The sequence below is a fragment of the Zootoca vivipara genome, chromosome 9 (assembly GCF_963506605.1).
Source record: "Zootoca vivipara chromosome 9, rZooViv1.1, whole genome shotgun sequence".
Lineage (NCBI taxonomy): Eukaryota > Metazoa > Chordata > Lepidosauria > Squamata > Lacertidae > Zootoca > Zootoca vivipara.
Genome location: NC_083284.1, coordinates 36124305 through 36147671, shown reverse-complemented (window position 1 = coordinate 36147671; position 23367 = coordinate 36124305). Strand labels below are relative to the sequence as shown.

General features: G+C 42.6%; 1 protein-coding gene across 12 annotated transcripts in view; it reads left to right on the top strand.

The window, feature by feature from the left end:
• Positions 1–23367, top strand: part of INPP4B (inositol polyphosphate-4-phosphatase type II B) — a 267689-nt gene that overhangs the window by 98488 nt on the left and 145834 nt on the right. For 10 of the 12 annotated variants that reach the window (XM_035113742.2, XM_060278622.1, XM_060278620.1 and 7 more), the window contains one exon: positions 21239–21323. In XM_035113742.2, the coding sequence (XP_034969633.1) occupies positions 21239–21323 (85 nt within the window). Of the gene's footprint in view, positions 1–11675; positions 11775–21238; positions 21324–23367 lie in introns of those variants that run through there. The other 2 variants (XM_060278619.1, XM_060278618.1) reach the window with 1 other exon arrangement.

Below are 23367 nucleotides of genomic sequence, written 5' to 3'. Positions count from 1 at the left end.
ATGAGGCACAACAGAACAATTTGCAGCTCAGTATAAAGTTTGTGTAAACCTATATTAAAACAGCAAAGGCCTGTTTTAAATGAGTTAGCTAACAAACTGCTGTTTTAAAACAGACCCTCCTTTATGTTATTGAAGAGAAACATGCAGAGAAATGTTCTGAACTACTGGAAATATAATACTTTTTTTTTTTGCAAGCCTCCGTGTTATTCTACTTAAGTAGATGAGATTATGCCTGATGGAGATTTAGCAGAACTGTATCCGTCTTCTTGGAACATAGTCCCTTTCCATTGTTAAATTTAATTACTACTGAATCATCTCTGAAATTAAAGTGACACTCTGCACTATATGTCAGACACTTTATCAATAGAAATTAAACAACTGAAAGTGCTCAAGAGCAATACTTTTTCCTGCCACGACGCCTCTGTGTATAATTTTGTGTTCTGTATCACAATAGCCTTCAGGTTTTTCCTTGGGCTCCCTTTTATCTTCAACATGCTAAATGGGACCTACTTTTCTTTTTCTGGGGTCGTGTAGGGCACCTCACTCAGTATATGTGGCTCACAAGTTCAGTGAAAAAAGGATAGGGTTCCAGGATAAATCTTAGAGAGCCATTGCAAGACAATACTGGGTTGTGAACAATATGCCTGACTTGGTATAAGGCAGCTTCTTATATACGGTATTGTTGTTTAGTCATTTAGTCGTGTCCGACTCTTCGTGACCCCATGGACCAGAGCATGCCAGGCACTCCTGTCTTCCACTGCCTCCCACAGCTTGGTCTAACTCATGTTAGTGGCTTTGAGAACACTGTCCAACCATCTCGTCCTCTGTCGTCCCCTTCTCCTTGTGCCCTCAATCTTTCCCAGCATCAGGGTCTTTTCCAGGGAATCTTCTCTTCTCATGAGGTGGCCAAAGTATTGGAGCCTCAGCTTCAGAATCTGTCCTTCCAGTGAGCATATACGGTATTACCCCACTCAAAACATATCCATGCTTATTACTTCCATTCTTTCACTTCCCTTATGTGACTCCACCTTACTACAGTGACTTCAGATTTAATTGATTGTATTTCGTGGTTGCTAATCTCAGTTGAAAGAAAACTAACCAAGCACTAGGATGTCCCTCTTTTCATTGGAAAAATGTTGGAGTGTATGCAAAGTCTGTGAAGAAGACTACACTGGGTTTCCTCACAGTGCGCCTCTGGAGTGCCACAGTGATGTCAGTATAGCTGTTAAGATGTGGCTCAGGTTGCTGCTAATTAGACGAGCTCCCCATTTTAAGTTCCATGGCTTATTTGCTATCTTGAGCCCCTCCTCTTTAATGTTTTTAGGCAGTGGGTGGTGGAGTGGGAGGCCCAGGCTGTGCTCAGGAAAAACCAAGCTTGCTTGGGTGAGATAAAAAGATGGGTTTTTAAAAGTATGGCGAAGGAAGGGAGAATAATTGAACTGGAAAGGAATTTGGAGAAACTGGGAGAGAAATCGGGTTCTCCCTAAACAGAGTGCACATGTTGCAGTGGGACCTGGCAATCAGGCCTGTGTTGTGGGTGGGAACATTGGAGTGGCCACAATACCCTATTGGTGGTCCCTTGATCTTGGGTGCAATTGGACTAATGGGATGCTAGTCAGAGCGATTGAGGGACCACTAAAGTGCTGCACATGGCCCTTAGCGTCCTCTTTCGGGCTTCAGTGCATCGGAACACCCACCCACCTCTCCCTATATTTAGGGCTTGCGCTTGACCTTGCTATGCCGTCGTGTGTTGCCTGTCATTGGGACAGGGGCATGGCAGGAATTTCCCCCACTTGGTGGATTGGCTGGTTCCACTTGGGTTTTGCCTGCCGTGTAGCAAATCGTCACAACTTGTAAGGTTGTAGATAGGCTCTGGTTCAGGTGGATAGGGGTGGCAGGATGCCTAGCCACCCTTATGCGTTGGGTATTCTTTAAGAAGGAATCCAAGGACTCATGGTTGGTCTTCCCCATGTGGGGTTGTGCCATAAGCCTGAGTTCAGGACTCATTTGGCTGGAGGCACGGCAGACACCCCTGCTCGCCTCTGTCCCAGGTGTTCTCCCAAGGCTGACTTATGGCTGGTGCCCAGAGTCAGCACTGCCTTCAGGGCTGCAGGTAGCTAGTCGAACCAGAGCCTATGCAACCACTCACTTGATTTGTAATCAATAAAGCTGTGGCCTAAATTCTGCCAAAAACCAAACCAAAATTTGAGTCCTGTCTGAATTTATTCCTAGGGCTGGTTAAAAGGTCTCCACATGCAATAGTAATTGAAGGGGAAATTATTTGGGGGATTGATACTTTGAGACTAGAATCGACCTATAGTCTTTTCTAGTCATCTGTGTTTCTTGCTAATTTATAGGTGATAAATGATACATTGATAGTTTTAGCATTTCTTAAAATGGCTTAGAGGTTTTACTACAGTCCAATGGTGTATCAGTTTTGTAAAACAAATAAAATAGTTTCCTTTTTCTGCAACGTGGATGTTACAGCTCCAGCTGCTGGGTCAAAGGAGTAACTTGCTGCTTAGGGCTCAGACCGCATTTCTGTCTTGTAGTTCATTAGAATCTAGCCCAGCATCATCTTCAAGCCAAATGCCTTTGGAAGTTCCCAAGCAGGGCAGAAAGGTGAAGGCCTTGCTCCTGTCTGCATTAAGCAGCTGGTGTTAGAGAGAAATGCTGCCTCGTATTTATTTATTTTTTAAAAAAATTATAAACAATATTTGAAAAAACTTGTAAGCAATCAACAACATAAAACAGTAGAAGATCATTAAAAGAAAATTATAACTTAAAATCATTAATATAAAAGCACACAAAAGGAAGAAAAAGCAGGAATTCATACAGATAAAAACAGGGCCTGATTTTTATTTATTTATTACATTTATATATCACCTTTCCTCCCCAAGGAGCTCAAGGTTATGTACATGGTTCTGCTCCTGCCCATTTCATCCTCACAATAATCCTGTGAGGAAGGTTCGGCTAAGAGATGGTGATTGGCCCAATGTCACCCAGTGAGTTTCATGGCTGAGTGGGGATTTGAACCCTGGTCCCCCAGGCCCTAGTCCAACACTCTAAAAAGCCTGGACACACACATATATATATATATATAGAAATGCCTTTACAAAGCATATGAAGCAACTGATGGTTGCTACTTCATATATGGCAGAGGGAAGGGCATTCCATACTTGAGGGGCAGTAGTAGGAAAAGCCTGTTTGGGACTTCTGGCCTATGACATTCTGTAGAGTGCAATGCCATGAGTAAATTTTCCTCATACGATCTAAGTGATCTTGCAGGTCTATACTGGGATAGAAGGGCTTTCATGTAACCTGGTCCCAAGTTGTTCAGGGCTTTGTATGTTACAAGACCATGAATGTGGCTCAGTAGCTGATCAACAGTCAGTGCAGTTCCCTCAGCACAATTTTAATTTGTACCCGTCAAGGTGCTCCACTTAACAACCTGGCTATAGCATTCTGCAACAGCTGCCACTTCCTGACCAATCTCAAGGGAAGCCTCACCTGGAGCTCATTACAGTAGTCCAATTGTGAGGTTGCCAGTGCATGAATCACAGTGTCCAAGCTACGTTGTCCTGGAAACGGCAGAGTTAGTTTAAGCTGATAATAGGCCTTCCTTGTCATTGATGTTCCCTGAGCCTCTAGTGACAAAGATGGATGTAGGAGCACTCCCAAGGGAGTACAGCCCTGTCCAGAACTGGTGAACTCCCCAACTCCCCCACCTGGCAACTGCCCATCCATAAAGTCTCCATATTAGCAGGATTCGTTCTCGGTTTGCAGCCCCCTATCCAGCCCACCACTGCATATAGGCACCAGTTCAAAATAGTCCAAGCTTCTTCTGATCCATACATAAAAGCTGGCCCCAAATCTCCGAGTTACCATGCCCAGTGACTTAATCTATATTAAACAGCATTGGGGATTAATAAGATGGGCTTTTGAATACAACTGGGCTGCAACAGTTGAGAGGAGTTGATTAAAGGCATAGCAGGAATGTCTTGACAGTATCAATGTGATCTGTAGCACCCCACGAGAGCTGGAGGAGGTTGGGAAATAGCAAATGCATATATGAGCTGGGCTTGAATAGGCAAGGTATGAACAAGTGGACAAGGAAGGAAGGTTTGAAAGCCCAAGGGTACCTGTTGTTTAGGCACAAGTGTTTCTCTTTAGGTAAAAACAAACAAACAAACAAACAAACAAACAAACAAACAGCCACAGAGAATGAATAAAACAGCAAAAGTTCCTCTGCAGGTACTGTATATCCAGGAAGACAGATTTGCTTTCTTAATGTACCGGTAGTATAGGCATCTGTATGGAGAAGAGCACAGTCTCTAGTTCAAGACAGGTTGGTTCTTCCAAGTTTATGTGGCAACAAAACAAGAATGATACAAGGGTGTATCGAATTCTTTTACTACAAGAGTCTTATGCATAAAGAATGCAAATATGTGTTGTAGGTTAAGTTTTTCTTAGCCACTTCACAGATGGGGTAATAATAGACAATGATTACAGTCATTGGCAAGACTGATCTCACAATGGGCTAAGAATAGAATGGCTAAGCCCTTTGGATAGTGTTGGACTACAACCCCCGTCATAATTGACCATTAGCCATGCTGGTTGTGACTGGAGAGAGCTAAAACCAACAACTCCTAGAGACATTGAGCAGGCTACCACTGGGTTAAGCCTTGGATTGTAAACTAGAAGTTTTAACACTCAAGTCTTATATGAAAACCACCTTATTTCATAGTTTGCTTTGAAAGTTTCTGGTTTTCATTATCAGAATGTGGATATTGTCATGAATCAGTCATGAGCTGCTATGAATCTGCTAATTTACTATCTCCTCTATGAAAGTCAGGTTTTCATTCTCTAGCAATAGCTATAATCATGGAAGACAACTGTATTTATGAAAACTGTGATCTGTATGAGAATGACAGTACTTAGACTTCATGCCCTATGGCATGGTTTTCTAATGCTTACACAGATCATGAAAAAGGTTATACAAGAAGATCATAAATAAGGATATGTCCTTGACAATGCAATTACCCAGCAGCATCATGGCAAACTTGTTTGGCAATTTCATCTGATAAGAGATTTTTTTTAAAAAAAATGTTCTTCACTCTTTTTAAACCAAAAAACTCATCCTGAACAAAATGTTCAGTAGAATATGAATCTTAAAGCTCACTTCTGCATAAGATCAATGTGAAGCAAGGTAGAAATGTGCATAGTAAAACTGTTCCTAAAGAATGATTATTGGTTGATAATTAAAATGGAATCACTTTAAAAGTTTTATACTTGCATTAAATTAATAGTGTAATTCATTAAGAATCCATACATAGTTCTTGTTTCCACTTAAAATGTGTGTCAAAAACATTGTTGATATCCACATAACTGACTTCCTTGGTTTATCTTGCCTCTTAAGTGTTGTATAGAGAATTCCACCTATACACAAAGTCTCTGGGAAAGTAGTAAAAATGGGTTGACCCCATAGGACAAAACTTGGTTATAACTCATGGTTTTTCCAAGAAAGCTAAACCAGGAGTCTTGGTTTGGATAATACACTGAGTCAGTGTTTCAATGTTGGCACTCCCATGTAATGCCTTTGGCAGATTCCTGGACAATAACCTGTACATGCTCAGAAGCAGCAGAGATCTGCAAGTGGCTGAAAGCAGCACCCCTCCCCACAGCACTTCCATAACCATTCTCTGCTACTGTCCCTCTTGCTTGAATGAATTTTAGGAGGGAGGATGAACAGGGACTGCTGGGGTGTCATCTCCTGGCCTTGGTCTTCCTGAGCTTTCTCAAGCAAAAATAAGCAAAACCATGAGTTTTTATGGCACACAAAGTGAAGAATTCTGATAAGCTGAACCAATTTTGAACCATGCTGGGGAGCTTGCCATTCAGTACTCAAATACAGAAGCAGCAAAATCAAACCAGTACTGTAATTTGAAACTTCTTGTTGCTTTTTATGTTAAACTTGAGTAGGTCTACCTTCCATCTAAAGTTTGATGCTTCTTCTGGGATGCACTTCCAGGTGAATCCCATGACCTATGCCTTGCTCTTGCCCTGAAAAATGCAAGAGCACAGCATGAAATTGTAGCACCCCAAATAGCCACCACAATCTCACACAAAAAACAGGATGTCCTTTTTTTAAAAGAAGCAATTGGCAGTTATGGTGTGTCATTATTTGTCTTCTGTGTTCTTTCCTTAAATCTTAAAAACTCTGAATAATGAACTGTTTCATGTGCGTGCGTGCGTGCGTACGTGCGCGCGCGCACGCACTTTTAGCAGAGATTTAGGAATTGCCACAAAAAGTGACCTTCATGCACACTTACAGAGAACGCAGTCTTTAGAAAAATCTTCTTTAAAGAATGATGGCACATTTTACCCACATTCAGAATAAAAAGGCTCTAAATCATACTGTAATAATGTTCAAAGCAAAATGGTCAACTTAGCTGTTATAGAAAAGATATTGCCCAGCATAAGTTTCATAAATGTGCACAAGCAGCAACATGGTGACATTTTTAAAACAATATATATGTAATCTTTTGGGAAATGTGCCCAATACCTTTTGAAATTTTTACTTCAGAATATCAGCCTACAAATAAGATTAATTGTTCTCCTGGCTATAGACCAAGGACATCTACAAGTAGCAGAACTGGTGGCTGTGATGAATTTCCCAGTGGATCCAACCCTTTGAGTCTTTTTTTCTTGTGAAGAGGCACTAAAATCTATGGTTCTCATTTAATGAGAGTCCTAGTTTATGTTCTCATTAACGTTATCTAGGACTTGCAAATTGGGTGGTAATTTATATTAGGCCACCAAAAACCCATAGTAGTTCATATTTACAAGCTACTATTGAATGCCATGGAACATCTCAGTAAGTGATCATTCCTTCTGTTGACATAAACCTGTGAGACCAACATTAGGTAAAACCAGCGCCAAGGACCAGGCAGAGCCAGCCCCTGACTGGTTCTAAGAAGCCAGGCTCAGGTTCCCGGTAGGGTTGCAACTCAATAGAGGACAGGACTTCTGTGCCTTTAGTTGCCCTGCTCTCTTTTGAGTCTGGAAACCTTAAAGATAAACCAGCAGACCCTTTGTTTAATTTCCAAGCAAAGGGTCTGCTGGTTTCTCTTTAAGGTTTCCAGACTCAAAAGAGAGCAGGGCAATTAAAGGCACAGAAGTCCTGTCCTCTGTTGAGTCTGGCAACCCTAGTTCCCGGGGCAGTGCCCCCATTTGCTCTAATAAACCAGTCTCCAATGATTCTGTGTCTCTTGACACAGCAGGGGATTTGGACAGTGCAACACATTGAGGAAGGTGTTGATGCTCAATTCTGTGCCATATTGTGTGTTCTACTCCCATAAACTGCTTTCCAGCTTGTTTCTACAGTCATACTCTGTTCTTCTATATAATATAGGTTCAGTGCCTACTTTGCCCCTCTGTTTTCACTCCAAAGAAAAACCAGTGCCTAACTTGATGATAACAGAGCAAACAATGAAAGGAGGAAGCTGTAGCCCGAGATAGGAAAAGAAGTGGTAAGGGAACACCTAGCTACAGTGGTGCCTCGACTTATGAATTTAATCTGTTCTGAAGGCACCTTCGTAGGTAAAAAAATTTGTAAGTCGAAAAGGGCCACTGGAAACGCGATTTCCCATAGGAATGCATTGGAAACGGAAAAATTCGTAAGTCGAATCAACCCCATCCAAAAATTCGTAAGTCGAAGCAACCCCATCCAAAAATTCGTAAGTCAAAAAAAACCCTATCTAAAACTGCCGCAGTTTCCGTTTGGATGTCGAGAAATTAGTAAGCGTGCGGCCATTCATTTGCCCCACTTGTAAGTCGAAAAATTCGGTTGTCAAGGTACCACTGTACTTTAAATCTCCAGAGCCTGATTTGCTGCACCCAATGGTACTAAAAGAGCTTGCAAAGCCTCTGTGTATAGTCTTTGAGAATTCTTGGAGAACAGGAGAGGTCCCTGGGGACTGGAGGCATGGAAATGTTCCTCCTAACTTCAAAAAGAAAAGAGTAGACCAGATAACTACCAACTGATGAGCTTGGCATCCATACCAGGAAAGGTTCTAGAACAGATAATTAAGCAGTCAGTCTGTGAGCACTTAGAAAATGATATTTGGATTACCAAGACCCAATAAGGGTTTTTCAAAAACAAGTCATGCCAGACGAATCTCATTTCTTTCTTTGATAGAGTTACATGCTTGACAGATCAGGGAAATGTTGTGAATGTAGTGTATGAATTTCAATAGGGATAAATGTAAGGTTCAACACTCAGACAGGAAGAACCAGTGGCACAAATATAATACGAGGGACACCTGGCTTGCCAGTAGCACATGTGAAAAGGCTGTCGGGGTCTTAGTAGACCACAAGCTTTAACATGAGTCAATAGTGTGATGCAGCAGCAGCAGCAACACCAACAACAAAAGAAAGAAAGAAAGAAAGAAAAGAAGAAGAAGAAGAAAAAGCTAATGCATCAACAGAGTTCTAGTGTCCAGATCAATGGGTGTACCGTAATAGTATTGCTTTATTCTGCCATGGTCAGACTACATCTGGAGTACTGTGTCCAGTTCTGGGCACTACCATTTAAAATACCTCGGGTTGTGTTAGCTGCAGGTTGCGTCTTTTCATGTTAAGTACTCGGCAGACCTGGAAGTGTTTACTTTTGGGTTTTGCCGCACGTGCATGCGCAGAAGTGTTCTGCGTGCTTTGCTCATGCGCAGAAACACTCTATCGGCGCTTCGCACATGCGCTTTATCGCCGCTCTGGATACATACTTTTTTGGGTGGAACGTGTGCAGAGGAGGGCGACCAAGATGGTCAATGGTTTGGAAACCAAGCCTTATAAGGAAAAGTTGAGGGAGTTGGGTATGTTTAGCTTGGAAAAGAGGAGACTGAGATGAAATATAGCGATCTTCAAATATCTAAAGGGCTGTTACATGAAAAATGGAGCAAGCTTGATTTCTCCTGCTCCAGAGGAGAAGTAGAAAAGCAAAAGTTTTGTATACAGTGGTTATACTTACGAATAACTCTACTTGCGAATGTTTCTACTTATGAACGGAGCTCCATCCGCCATCTTGGATGTGGTTTAGATAGGATTTTTTCTACTTATGAATTTTTAGATAGGGTTGCTTCGACTTACGGATTTTTTCTCCCAATGCATTCCTATGGGATTCGACTTACAATTTTTTTGACTTACGAATGTGTGTTTGGAATGCATTAAATTTGTAAGTAGAGGTACCACTGTATTAATAAATGGCTGTTTCAATATCTCAGGGCCGCCCCTACGGCCAGGCTGGGTGGCGCAGGGCACCACGGTGCCGGCCCGCCAGGAGGGCGCCGCGAGCTGCGCCCACCCGCTGGCCAGCCAGTCCACCACGCAGCTGCACCCACGGCAACCGCGCTGCGCCTGCCCGCCCGCCCGCCACGCAGCAGCACCTGTGGCAGCTGCGTGGCGCCCACCCACCGCGCTGGGAAACGGGGCGGGAGGGCGCCGGAGGGATCCGGCACACCACGGCGCCAGGGTGCTTAAGACGGCCCTGCAATATCTAACAGAACTACAAGATTATACTATATTGAGTATCACATGAAATGATGAGCTCAGCAAAATAAATACAGTCTTAAAGCAAACTGGCCATAAATTAGGTCTTCTTTCTGTAGCTCATCGTTTTTTCTGATAGTAGCAAAGCAATGAAGGTTGCAGTCTTGCATGCAAACTGAATGGAACAATGACATCTATGGTTGAAGCAGGAAACCATCAATGGTCACACATTAAAAGTGAACACAGATCTTTCTGTTGGGTTGTTTCAAGCCTCTTGAATAGAAGTCCCACATAATTGCAGAATCGCTGATCATTTGTTGTCTCAAAATGATTTGGGACTAAGTCTGTGACTGCATTTTGAATAGCTAAAATAAAGGAGGAAAAAACTAGCTGAAGCTGAATAATCTTGCTTATAAACATATTTTGCAAAAATATGTGGGACACAAAAGAAAAGTAAACTAATAGGTAGTTCTAAATTTAATACTTCCAGAGGGGTGTTAGTGTATTGCATCAAAAGCAGAATTCCTTAGATCCTAACAAATTTATTATGGCATAAGCATATGTAGAAGTAAGTTTTAGTCTTATGGCAATTAGTTGTAAATTTATTAACGGTTACAAGGATATGCACTGCATTTCACTGGAAGCCCAAATGAGCTCCAAAAAACCAAAGACTGGGAATGAAAAAACGGGGGGCATTCTCTCTCCATTAAATTAGCATATTTTACTAGATGTTCCTCTAATCCTTAAGCCAGTAAATTTATAGAAAAATGAACTCTCAATCTGTATTTGGAATACCAATTACCAATATAAAATTCAATCATATATTCATTTCTCATTGTTATAAAATAACTACTTAATTAATAATACAATGCTTTCTTTTGTTGAAAGATACATAGTTTATATATTGTCCTTTCTGTTTTTTAATATTGGAAATTAAAAAGAAGTTGGCATAGTGGTATTTTAAAAAAATGTACTAAAATGTAGCAAAATGCTGGATGCATGTGGAACAGCTGTTGGCTCACGAGTCTTTTACAATCTTTTCAGTTGGTGGCTGTATGAGATCATAACACTCTTATGGGGCTATAAAGTTATCCAAACCATGATATTATATTACAAGTGTTTAGAATCATGGAGCCAGTTGTAATGTTTATGCCTACATCTTATCTGCGGTCAGTTTGATAATTTATGCTTCTGTTTGGGTCTGTTAAATAGTTGCAACAATAAAGTCAACAATGGTAATTTAAAACACATCTGTCAAGTGAGTTGTGCTACCTTTTTATGCCTGCTAATGAAAGTATATCAGGGTTGGCTCCAAGTGATTCATTTGTAAGAGGGATGCTTGTTTATCTTTGTGCGCTTGTGACCCATTATGGGAAAGAACTAAACCATTCATCTGAACAAGCACTGACAGCTGGAGCCACTTCTAATGCTATGTCCTCATAAAAGTTCTAACTAGTTTATTTTTGTCTGAGTTATTAGGATGATGTCTGTGGCAAGTGACTGACTGGGGGAGGAGAACTCTTGGGTAACTTCCATTCTTAGTCTCAAACTCTCCCTCTTGATATGAGTGGTGCAGAGAAATGAACGCAAGCAATTATTATTGTGTGGGTTTTTGGTGCCATCACCACCCAAAATGTAAAACCCATAATGAAATCAAAGGAAGCAAGCTTTGGCCGGATTGTTGAAAATGGAGGGAAGGGCAAAAAAGCTAGTTTCATTAGTGGGATTTAGAAGACTTGACAAATCCAAAATTGGCACCAGCAAAAATATAGTATCCTTCTCTTACTAAGTTTGAATAAGAAATTCATTGTTTGTAGCTGGTTGACAGACCTCTTGAAATAAGTGCAACTATCACTGCCCCCACTGGGGAACTTTACCCATGGAAAGTAAGTATCTCCAGATTTGAAAGAGAGCTAATTGAAATCAGCAGGGTGGAATTCCCTACTGGGTGTTACTAAAATACTGTTCTTCTGTGTACCAATATTTAGGACAGCTGTTCCTGAACATTAAAACTGCAGGCAACCCACATCCATTCTGAGTAATGTGAAGCAGCCTGATCACACATCTCTCCTGGACCTGCTGTAACCACAGACTGCCCTTCTTACTACAGTTTGTTTCCTCTCTTCCAGATCATTTTTCAAACTGATGAGTTGCATAAATCCCTTACTTCAAATACAGCAGCCATTTATAATTAAATGGAAAAGCTGCTAAGTTCAACAGTGCAAAAGGTAAAGAAAACAGCATTTTAAGGGGAATTCTTAATTAAACTAGTGTGTGTGTGTGTGTGTGTGTGTGTGTGTGAGAGAGAGAGAGAGAGAGAGAGAGAGAGAGAGAGAGAGAAAGGCACTAACACATTACAGAAACTTCAGGATGATACTAATTTGCATTTGAGATGCAAGCAATTGTCTTCAGATAAGCCACTGAATCTGAGTGACAGCTTTGCGTTCTGTACGATCTGTGTATGTTGTTTTCTGGCACAATTGAATTAACTATGCACTTTCCTCGTAAGTGCAGCACAGCTCCCCTCCCCCCTTTCATATTTCTTCTCTTAGACTAGTCTTTCCCAGACTACAAACCTCAGCATTCCTAAACGTTGACTTATACTGGTTGATGATTATAGGAGTTGTGGTCTGAAACATACAGAAGGCATCAGATTGGATAAAGTTGCACTAGAGAAAGAGAACCCTGTGCAGGCCATTGTTAGGAGATCTGCCAGGAAAATGTATATAACCTTGTAAATAAATCTGTTGATTTACAAGCCCCAGATTGATTAGCTTAATTTTTCTTTTTAGCTATGCCTGTGCATGATGCATTAAGATTATATAGCCCATGAATTAATATAATGTTTGCACATTGACATGATTGATCTCTCCTGACAATGGTCTGTATATGTAAGTCCATTAAACCAGCTTTCTTAAGTTGTATTGCGTGCTGTACGGTAGTTTACAGAGTAAATGCAAGCTACTAGCATGTTGTCGGTGTACTAGTGGAATAGTGTATTAATTACAACAGGCTCTTATCAGTGAAATAATATATCATTCAGAGAATAAGTGTTTGTTCTGGAGATAGTGGTATTGCTGTGGTTTGTTGTGTCTCTGAATTAATTGAATCATTTTATCTGATCTGAAATTAGAATAGTGCTTGCTGTCAGCTTACATTTGGGAAATTCAGGAAGTTGAGGGATGAGTTTACTAATGGGGAATTGCCCTGAAAGCAGACTTTCAGGAGTATGGGCAGGAGTCAGGCTCTGGGGCCTGTAGTGCTTTGCAGGACTGGGGCCTGCCTCAGCTTGTGCTGGAGAAGCAAGGCGTGGCCACACAGGTGAAGACCTCAGCTTGTGCTGGAGAGGCAAGGAGTGGTCACTCAGGTGAGGCCACTTGATACCTCACTGCACCTGGTGGCAGGAGCTGGGAAGGATAAAAGCTCAGCATTTCCCTTCAGCTCTTTGCCACAGCAACGCTATCCCTGCCTGGTTGCATCTGGCCTCTTGCTCCTTGGACCCTTGCCTTGCCAACGCCTTGCTCCTCAACCCTTGGACCTTTGTGTTGCCGACGCCTTGCTCCTTGACTCCCAGACCTTCGCCTCTGCCTTGCTCCTTGACCCTGCGACTGCCTGCTGCTGGACCCTCAGCCCTGCACCTGTTCCTGCTTCTACACTACCATCTTGCCTCTGGTCCTGACGTCCTCAGCCAGGGCTTCAACCGCCCGCCGACTGGACCGTGACACAGACATAGGGATTGCTGGATGTTTTCTAGGGTGCATTTACAGTACTTACGGGGTGAAGGTTTACTGTGCCCACATGAATTCAACACACATCATAGACCATATCCCAGAATCCTTCAGTTACATAGAGGGGTTTTTGCTACATTTTACATACATGTATGTAAAATGTATGTACATTTGCATACATGTATTCTCAAAATACTGTTTTAATACCATTTGAAAACTTTTGCACTAGGGTGACCAAAGGCAAATGAGCTTAAGTCATCATACATGCATCTCTGTAAAGTAATAGGGAGCCTTTTTTTCTTTTGGCTTCTGCAAAGTGGTAATAACTTTTATCTGTTTGGTTGGCCAAGATGTGGAAACTGCATTCCACTTTAGCCAAATAGAACTTTGGGCAATGAGACCAATTTAACCCTTTTAATTTATTTTCTTTCATTTTGCCTTGTTTTCCCCCTCCTGCCCTACCATGGAACCCAGAGTGAGGTACATGCCATTCCCATGAGGTCAGTTCTTCTTCTTCTTCTTTGGCGATCACTCGTAGCCGAGTAAGATTGTCTTCCATAAACACGGTTTTAACAATGGGTCTGTAAGGCCAATTCTGGATCAACACATCCTTCCACAGTGGGGACATTGGTTTGCAGGTGGGAGTTGATCATGGTGTGGATTTGCCAAGTGTGCCTTCCTCTTAGCACATTTCTCCCTTGCGTCCTGAGATCGAGTTTCTTCAAAGGCCATGACACCTTTGGTAAAGGCTGTTCTTCAACTGGAGTGCTCGCAGGCCAGTGTCTCCCAGTTGTCAGTGCTTATACTACATTTTTAAAAGATTTGCCTTGAGACAGTCTTTAAACCTCTTTTGTTGACCACCAGCATTACACTTTCCATTTTTAAGTTTGGAATAGAGTAGTTGCTTTGGAAGACGATCATCAGGCATCCCCCCTAACATGACCAGTCCAACGAAGTTGATGTTGAAGAATCATTTCTTCAACACTGGTGGTCTTTGCTTCTTCCAGTACACCGATATTAGTTTGCCTGTCTTCCATGCATTGAACACATCTAGTCCAGTGTTGGCCTCAAATACCTTCAGTCAATAATCTGTGACATATTTTTCATATTCTGTCTAACACATATTCTATCAGTTTTACCTCTTCCCCTTCACTCTTCCCATATTCCTCTCTGAACTGTTCAGCTCTTCCTCAGCTGGAAATTTGCCACAGGCTTCCTCCTCCACTCAGAGGCGTAGCTAGCCTCCTGGCCACCCGGGGCGGCAAACCCGAAGGCACCCCGCTGGGGGGGGGCGTCTGTAGCGCGCATGTGCGCTACAGTCACCCCTGCAACAAACCTTTCCATGCAGGGGGAAGGGAAGAGGGAGGCACAGCAGCCCTATGTGTCCCTTCTCCCTGCACGGAAAGAAAGCAGCAGCTTTCGGGGCTCCCTCCTCCCTTCTCCCTGCATGGAAAGAAAGTGGCAGCTGCTTACACGCGTGTAAGCGGCTGCTGCTTTCTTTCCATGCAGGGAGAAGAGACGCACAGGGCTGCTGTGTGCCTCCCTTCTCCCTGCTGCTTTCTTTCCGTGCGTCCCTTCTCCCTGCACGGAAAGAAAGCGGCAGCCACTTACACGCATGTAAGCAGCTGCCGCTTTCTTTCTGTGCAGGGAGGAGGGAGGCACAGCAGTCACGACGCATGGCGCAATGCACATGCTCTGTGGACGCCCCCATGGCGGATCCTGGGAGGGGAGGGGCGAGGGGCTCCGTTGGCTGCTTGCATGCCACTCAACAGAGTGGCAGCCAGCAACACCGGGGCCTCTCCACAATGGCTGCGGCCTCGGCGGCGGCAGCGGAGGTGCAGGGGCGCTGCCCCCCACAGAGTTCGCTGCCCCCCACAGAGTGGAGCTAGGGGCAGCCTGCCCCCCGTTGCAACGCCCCTGCCTCCACTTCCCAGACTATTAAATGGTGATGGTCACCCATGCCATCTCTTTCCTCATTAGGGGTTGTGTAATCAGAGCTATATCAAACCCCTGTGTCATCAATGATATTATTTAAATCCCCCAAATATTTTAGTGGTAGCTGCATGTGGAATATGCCTATTCTCAGGAATGGTTGATGCACTTGTATTTTGGGAGAGAAAGATGTGGGAATTGCAGACTAGAAAGAGAAAAGGAAAATGAAGAAAAATCAGGGAAGGGACTTCAGAAGAATCAGCAGGATGGACTGTGAAAAGCAGTACACCAGGTAACAAGTGTTATGATCTGGTGGGTGGTGTTCCATACCACAGGGATAAGGCATTAAACTGAGTGTATGGAAAATTAGGTTTGCCTCACATGACCACACTGCTAGTAGTGGCAATGAACACTGTAGTCATGCCATCTGCTTTTTTCTTGCTTGCTCCACAGTGAGCACTCATGACAACTCAAACCACATCAGCTGTGTAACTGCATAGCTGTTTTGCAGAGGCCTAGAGATGTAGTTTCGAGTTGTGGTCATAGTGAAGCAAGCACATGAGAACTTATGCCACATCTTCTGAAATCCATATTTTCCACCATCAGTCTGCAGCCCAGTGGGGGGGAAACCATAGAAACAGAGAGCTCATGTAAAAGAGCTTATGGGGCTTGGCACTATCAATGAAAAACAAGGAGGTACATTTTTAACTACTGGGAGTGATAGCCTTTGAAACTTTACCAGCCTTTCCCTGTCAAGAAATTCACATGTAGAAGCCGTCCAAGGCCTCGACTTGAGCAAAGTTCTTCCTATGTCTTGCAACTACAAGTGCATTGTTGGATCTTATTTAATTTTTGACTTTCCACACTGAGATTGCCAATAAGGTGTCAGTTATCTGCTGTCTGTTGTGAAATGTGGACATTTGTCCAGGCTCCAGGAGGGAGAAGATTATCTCATTTCAGCAAGGTAATTGAAAAGTGATCAGATAGTAGAGAATCTTCAGATTGCCACAACTAATGTAAAAATTGATTTCAACAGAGCACTGGGAGCTGAAAACTCACTGTGTTTTCAGTCTACTACCCCACGCCCACAAAACAAAATCTAGCATCTACTTCTTAAAATAGGTCATTATTAAAACCTAATTGCTGATATACCCTGTGATATATAATTTCTTTCATATTATAGAAGTTGGTATCTGAGTTAACCGCTCTAGCTATTGTTGAACCACAACTCTCATAATCTCTGATTATTGGCTATGCTAGTTGGGGCTGATGGAAACAACACCTGCAAGTTAGCCACTCAGATGTTCAGCATGGAAATTAGAGTGATATCTAATTAAGTTGTGAGCTGACTTAAACATAACATAAGAACATAAAAGTGTGCTGGATCAGGGCAGTGGGAAATCTAGTCCAGCATCCTGTTCTATGTGCTCAACCAGATGCCCGTGGGAAGTCCTGCAAGCAGGACCTGAGCACAACAGCACTCTCCCCTCCTGTGGTTTCTAGCAACTGGCATTCAGAAGCATTGCTGCCTCTGACAAATGGGGGTTGAACACCACCGTTGGGGATAGTAGCCATTGAAAGCTTTATCCTCCAATAATTTGACTAATCATCTTTTAAAACCATACAAGTTTGTGGTCATCACTGCTGCTTTGGGGAGCAAATTATATAGTTTATACATTTGCTTTTGTCCTGTATCTTCCAACATTCAGCTTCACTTGTTGAATACAGTATGAGTTACTTCATAATAGGCCTGTTTAGGATTGTGCTGTAAGTCATACTTGGGTATAATGGACCTGCTCTGATACCACCCATAATAAGACTGTTCTTGCAAGAGCACACATGGATTCAACTGGCACATCGATAGGGATGTGCCAGTTAGCCATTCCCCTTACATCTGTGGAACCTTTGGGCCACATCTAATGCAATGATCCTGTTCACATGTGAGTGTTCTTCCCAGGAGTTCAGTTGAACAAGCAGGTGTCTGGTCTGTGGCCAAAAAGGTGCACAAGTTTCAGAGGTGTATCTGTGGCTAGTGCATTTCCTTCTTCTTGCTCTGGCGTTCAGTGAAGCTATGAGTGGTGCTGTCTGAAGAGGGATCTAGACAAAAGCACACCTGCATTTCCCCCTGCTTCAGCCACATGTATGTGATCAGACTTAGATTTCGCATTCAGCACACCTTGCGGAATAAAGGAGTTGCTTGCATGTTTAAAAATTCCCCAACTGAAGAATTGGTTCTTATTTCCTTCAGTAAGGTGCCCTGCATATTTCTAATACTGTTCTAAATGGGATAACATTTTAAAATGCCCATGTGAATGGGAAAGAGATGTGCTTAGGCTTCCGGTGTGATTAATTTAACTAATGTTCTTTGACTCTGCCTGCTGCGTAAGTTTGTTTCCCTGGTGTATCAATTAGTGCCATTTCTCCACAGATCTCGTTCAGATGTGTACAGTTCTTCCTGAAAATTGTTATTTGTAAAATATGTAGAAATGTGGATGTACATTTAGGTTGTTTTTCTATAAAAAAAAACCACACATACTGTGCTGTATAGAAGGAGCTGTTCATCTATTATGAGAAAAAATATATTAAAGAATCTCTCTTTGGATGTAAGCTGTACTGTATAGGCATCTGAAGCAGCTCTGGGTAGAGTTTTCCCATAATGACATCAAAACCATCTATCAAAGCCTCTGGAGACAATGCTACCTTTTCACTTCAGAACATTTTTTTCCCTGTGGCACATCAAGGCAGATGAACAGGAATAAGGAAAGAATTCTGACATTTCAGTTCTCTTTGGCCATATTTAATGCCCTTGCTAGCTTCCCCTTATTTCTGTTGGAGAGAGGATATTTGTATTGCAAGAAGAGAATCTGAAGTTGCCCAAAAGCTAAGGTGATATTAATCATAAACTAACTGGCCAGTACAAAATGTCTTGGGAAGAGTTTTAGGATTGCTTGGTGGAAAGATGTGCTTTCTGAATCAATATGTCTTTTTTTATACTTTTGGATTTGTGGTTTGCTCCTTCCAGAAGCCTGGGGTGGGAAACAAATATAAACACATATTTTTTAAGAACCAAGCAAATAAAAACCAAAGCATTTTCCCAGTAGAAGCTTAAATCTGACTCCCAAATGCCAGTGCAGATAAGGTCATATAATAGAGGTGCGTGAAAGCTTTGTATGAATCCCAAATAATGAGCTCAAGTGGAGGGAGGCTGCCCCAGAGGGATTTTGGTCTTCTACCCAGCAGGGCAAGATCTTACTAAGGCAGGAGTGAATGGAAGCAGAGATCCATGAAGTGCTTTGTGTGCCTCAGCAATGCAGAGGGTTTTTTGTTTTTGTTTTTAAAGCTGCAGATGAGTATCTTTGAAAAGTAAAATTATGTCTATACCAGGCATCCCCAAACTTCGGCCCTCCAGATGTTTTGGACTACAATTCTCATCTTCCCCGACCACTGGTCCTGTTAGCTAGGGATCATGGGAGTTGTAGGCCAAAACATCTGGAGGGCCACAGTTTGGGGATGCCTGGTCTATACCAATGACAAACTTGGTTGGTCTCCAAGGTGCTACTGGAAGGAATTTTTTTTATTTTGTTTCGACTATAGCAGACCAACACGGCTACCTACCTGTAACTAGTACAGGTGGAGAAAGGGAAAGATCTGAACTGAAAAGGTTTGTTGAAAAGAGGAAGTTCTTCAGTAGGTGCCAAAAAGACAACAGAGATGGCACCTGTCTAATTTTCATAGGAAGGGAATTCTAAAGGGTAAGTGCTGCAGGACTAAAGATCCAGTCCCTGCATTGTGTAGAATGGGCCTCCTGGTAAGGAGGTGTCTGCAGGAGGTGTTCAGTTGAATCACACTTATCGACTGGTAATATATCTTTCAGTTCTAAGATATATAGGGCATCTGTAGCTATTAATATCCTCACATTGCACAGAATAAAAAGAGAGAGAGAAAATAGTGTAAGTCATTATTTTGAGGTGTTGCTGTGTGTTTTGTTTCACCATTCCATGTGCTGATATGATAAACCCTTCTGTGGAAAATGGATTGCAATAAATTATAATTGTGGGGTTTTTTTTGGTTTCTAAATTTCCAAGGCACATTGATTTCTTGTTGCTTGAGAATGTTTTATGTTTCTGTGCTAATATTCACTTTAATGTTGAAGTTCTAAAAATATGTTAAAATTATAAAAGCTAGTTAAGTTGTACTAAGAACAATCTATATAAATAAAAATGTAAATGTCCGTTTGTACAAAATCAAAAATCTCTGAAAGTTCTTGACCGATTGGTTTGAAATTTTGACACAACATTCCAATCGAATACGGGAGTGTTTGCATATAATTAGATTATATAGATGTAACACCTGTGAGAGGTAAAAATATGGTTTTTGGGAAATACAGTGCTATCTATTGGATGTCAAAGCAACACACGGTATAGTACATTTTTTACTCCCAGGACGCCTTGGGGTACTCGGTGCCGTCCTTCCGGTGCGAGGGTGCAAAGGGTAGTGGGAGCGGGTGGCCGGCAGCACCTTCTGGGAGAGCGGGGGCTGGATCCTGTCCCTTTGCCGCCGGCACCTCAGCTCTCCCCGCTGCCCTCGGCATGTCCGCCTTCGATAAGGACCTGCAGCTCAGCTGCCTGCCCCCCCCGCCCGCTGGAATCCGCCAGGGGAATCCGCCAGCCCCTCCCCAAAATGTACATACGGTAGGCTGTTCCATCTGGGAGACCAGATCCTGTTCCTTCTCCGCCACCGCCTCTCCTCTCCCCCCCACCCTCGGCATGTCCACCTTCTATAAGGGACTGCACCTGGACCACCTGCCCCCTCACCCACCGGGATCTCCCCAAAATGTGCATACGATATACGAGGGGGAGAGAGACAGGGGTCAGGGTGGAGGGTGATGTAACGTGGGAGGAAGATAACATCACACGCCGGGGCAACAGAGAGAGGGGTGTCATTACATCATGCACCTCTCCTGGGAAACGGGGACCCTGACTGAGCCACAGCAACGCATGGCCGGGTACAGCTAGTGTATTAATGGTTTAGCTTTTAATAGTTAGTTAATAGATTGCTCTGGCGAGTCTCATGGCTTAGCCCACTGCCCAGCCTTTGCCAACCTGGCACCTTCCAGATGTTTTGGACTACAATTCCCATCAGCCCCAGCCAGCATGCAATCTGGGAGGCCCAGGCTGACACAGACTGACTTAGCCACTTCTTCAGCTACGTTTTGAAACTTATTTGTGAAGATAAACATGCATCTTAGAACTGTAAATAGTTATAAATTCATTTTGAAGATGCTCCTTGACATGTCAGCCAAGATTCTTGCCTTTCTGCTAAGAAAGGGTAATTTTTATGTCTCTTTTGGAAGTTGTCTCCATTCTGCAGTCCATGAGCAATGAAAGGTCACCTCTGCTCTTCCATTCAGAACTTCTTTCAAGCTATTTTTCCACAGTATTTTTTTTCCACTGCATGGTACAAAGTCTCATGATTTTCAATAAATCATTTTAACTCCCTCAAGTTATCCAACAGAGCCTAATTGAGACAGAAAGTTAATGATACAGAAGTACAAATAAAAGCTGCTTATTATTAGATAGCAAACTCTATTATCAGTGAGTAAATGTTTAAAGAATTTTTACACAGCTCTTCAGCCAAAAAAGGCCCCCAGAGTGCCTTGCAGATCAATAAGAACAGGACAGTGTTTTCCCTCAAGCTTACAATTTTAAAAAGATAACACCAAAAAGGAAAGGGGGTTAGGATGGAGAAGGAAATAAGCAAACTCGGGTTGCAGTTCTTTGTTACAAGTGGCTGGCTGGAGGAAACAGTTTGAGAAGAGGAGGAACCAAAAGTCACTGGTATGTCAGTTGTGCCAGTGAAGTGGCTTAGTATCTCCCCATCCCCACCCCCGGTTGATGGAGAGAGGGCCCTGGCTTCTTCACAGAACTGGTGGTGTGTGTAATACTTTCTTGTTCACTTTGTTGTAGCCTAAATTGCCACATTACTGGATGGATCTGAGTAAAACTCTTGCTTTTCTTTTGTTCCCTTTACAGTGTTGTGAAGCTGCTGAGTTAGTAATCCTGGAGCGGTGCTGTGTTGTGGAATTCAGGAATAAAGCAGATGTTTCAGTAGTGCTCAGTAAGTATGATGCACAATATTTTCTCTCTCTTCTTTTGGGGTATTTCCAGGCTATTATTTTTCTTTAAATATGTTACACAATATGTATGTATGTATGTATGTATGTATGTATGTATGTATGTGAGTGATATAATTTATGAACTGCTTGGTTGTAGAAAAAATCCTCAAAGAGCCCTACTGATAAGCAAACGGAACAGCTAAAAAAGGAAACTGATTTTCTAGATCCATTTGAATCAGGATTTACCTGTTTTGGGCACAGAAACTGCTTTAATCACCCCATATGATGACCTATGATGGGAGAAAGACATGGGAAATATGTCCTTGTTAATTTTCCTTGACTTTTTAGCAGCTTTCAATACCATTGACCATGGTATCCTCCTGGAGGGGCTGTCTGAGTTGGGGCAGGGAGGTTGCACCACTTTGCGGTGGTTCTGGTCCGACTTGGGCCCCATGGAGCCTTCAGTGTTGGGTTCCTCAGGACATGATTTTAGCCCCTACACTGTTTAACATCTACATGCAACTGCTGAGTGGGGTTATCCATAGTTTTGGAGTACATTGTCAGCAATATGTTGAAGACACACAACTCTACTTCTCCTTTACATCTTCAGTTGATTTGCTGAACTGTTGTCTTGCCTCTGTAATAATGGGCTGGGTGAGAGCCAACAAACTGAAGCTCAATCCACCTAAGACTGAGCCACTGTTAGTGGGAGGTTCCCTAGACTGGATGGATGGGAGGGTGCCTGCACTCGATTGGGTTACACTCCCTCTGAAGGAGTGAGTACATAGCTTGGGGGTAACTCCTGTATCCTTTGCTGTCAGTTGGCCTTAGTGGTGCAGAGTGCCTTCCATCAGCTTTGACCGGTGGCTCAGCTGTGCCTCTATCTGGACAGAGATAGCCCATCTTCTGTTGTCTATGCTCTGGTCACCTCTAGGTTTGATTATTTCAATACGTTATACATAGGGCTACCTCTAAAGATGATTTGGAAACTTCAGCTGGTGCAGAATTCAGCAGCCAGGTTGTTACTGGGTTAAGATGGTTTGAGCATATTCCACCAATCCTAGCCCAACTGCACTGGCTTCCAATTATTTTCCAGGCCCAATTTAAAGTGCTAGTTCTGACCTATGAAGCCTTAAATGGCTCAGAACCACAATACCTTAAGGACCGTCTCTGCCCATATAAACCGACCCAGACTCTGCGATCATCATCTAAGTCCTTGTGTGCCTCCTCAATGAGAGGGTGGCAATACAAGAATCGGCCTTTTCTGCAGTGGCTCCCTCTTTGTGGAATGGTTTCCTCAGCGAGTTTCGTTTGGCGCTTTCATTATACATCTTTAGGGGCCAGGCGAAAACATTCCTCTTCAACTAGGCCTTGGGATGATTAACAGTCTACTGTATGTTCTTTTAAATGTGTTTGTGGGAGGGGGGTTATTGGTTTGCTTTGTTCTTGTTCTTGTTTTTATTATGTTCTTTGCGGTTTTCTTCCATATTTTATGCAGTGGACTGCCCTGAGATGTTCGGATGAAATGCAGTATACAAATTTAATGAAATAATAATTTAAAAAATGGGATTGCAGTGGCTCTGATTCACTTTTCCAGCAGTATAGGCCCCGTCGAATCTAGTTTATTAAATATAATTGTAGAAGCAAAAATAACGCGTAACAGGATACAGAGATGAACATGTTTAATGGAGAAGCTATTCTAAATATATTATAAGCAGATCAACCTGTCATCAGAGGTCTTTTGTATATAATGGCAGTTCTGTCTCCAACCAAGAAGAGACAGCAGATTATCTTGAAATATAAGAGGCTTAAAAACAGCACTTCATTTGCTTCATAGTGGAGTGGTACATTAAACTTAAATGCAAATCCTTAGCATTTTGCTCTCATTTTATTAATATAAATATAAGTAACTTTAAAAAATATTGGGAATCCAAGTGGGTGGTGTTTTCCTCTTGCCTGAACACACAAATATGCCTGTGTGTTGAATTTCTTGAATACAGTGATCCATACTCGAAACACTCATCTCCCTCTGTTCCATTGCCCTTG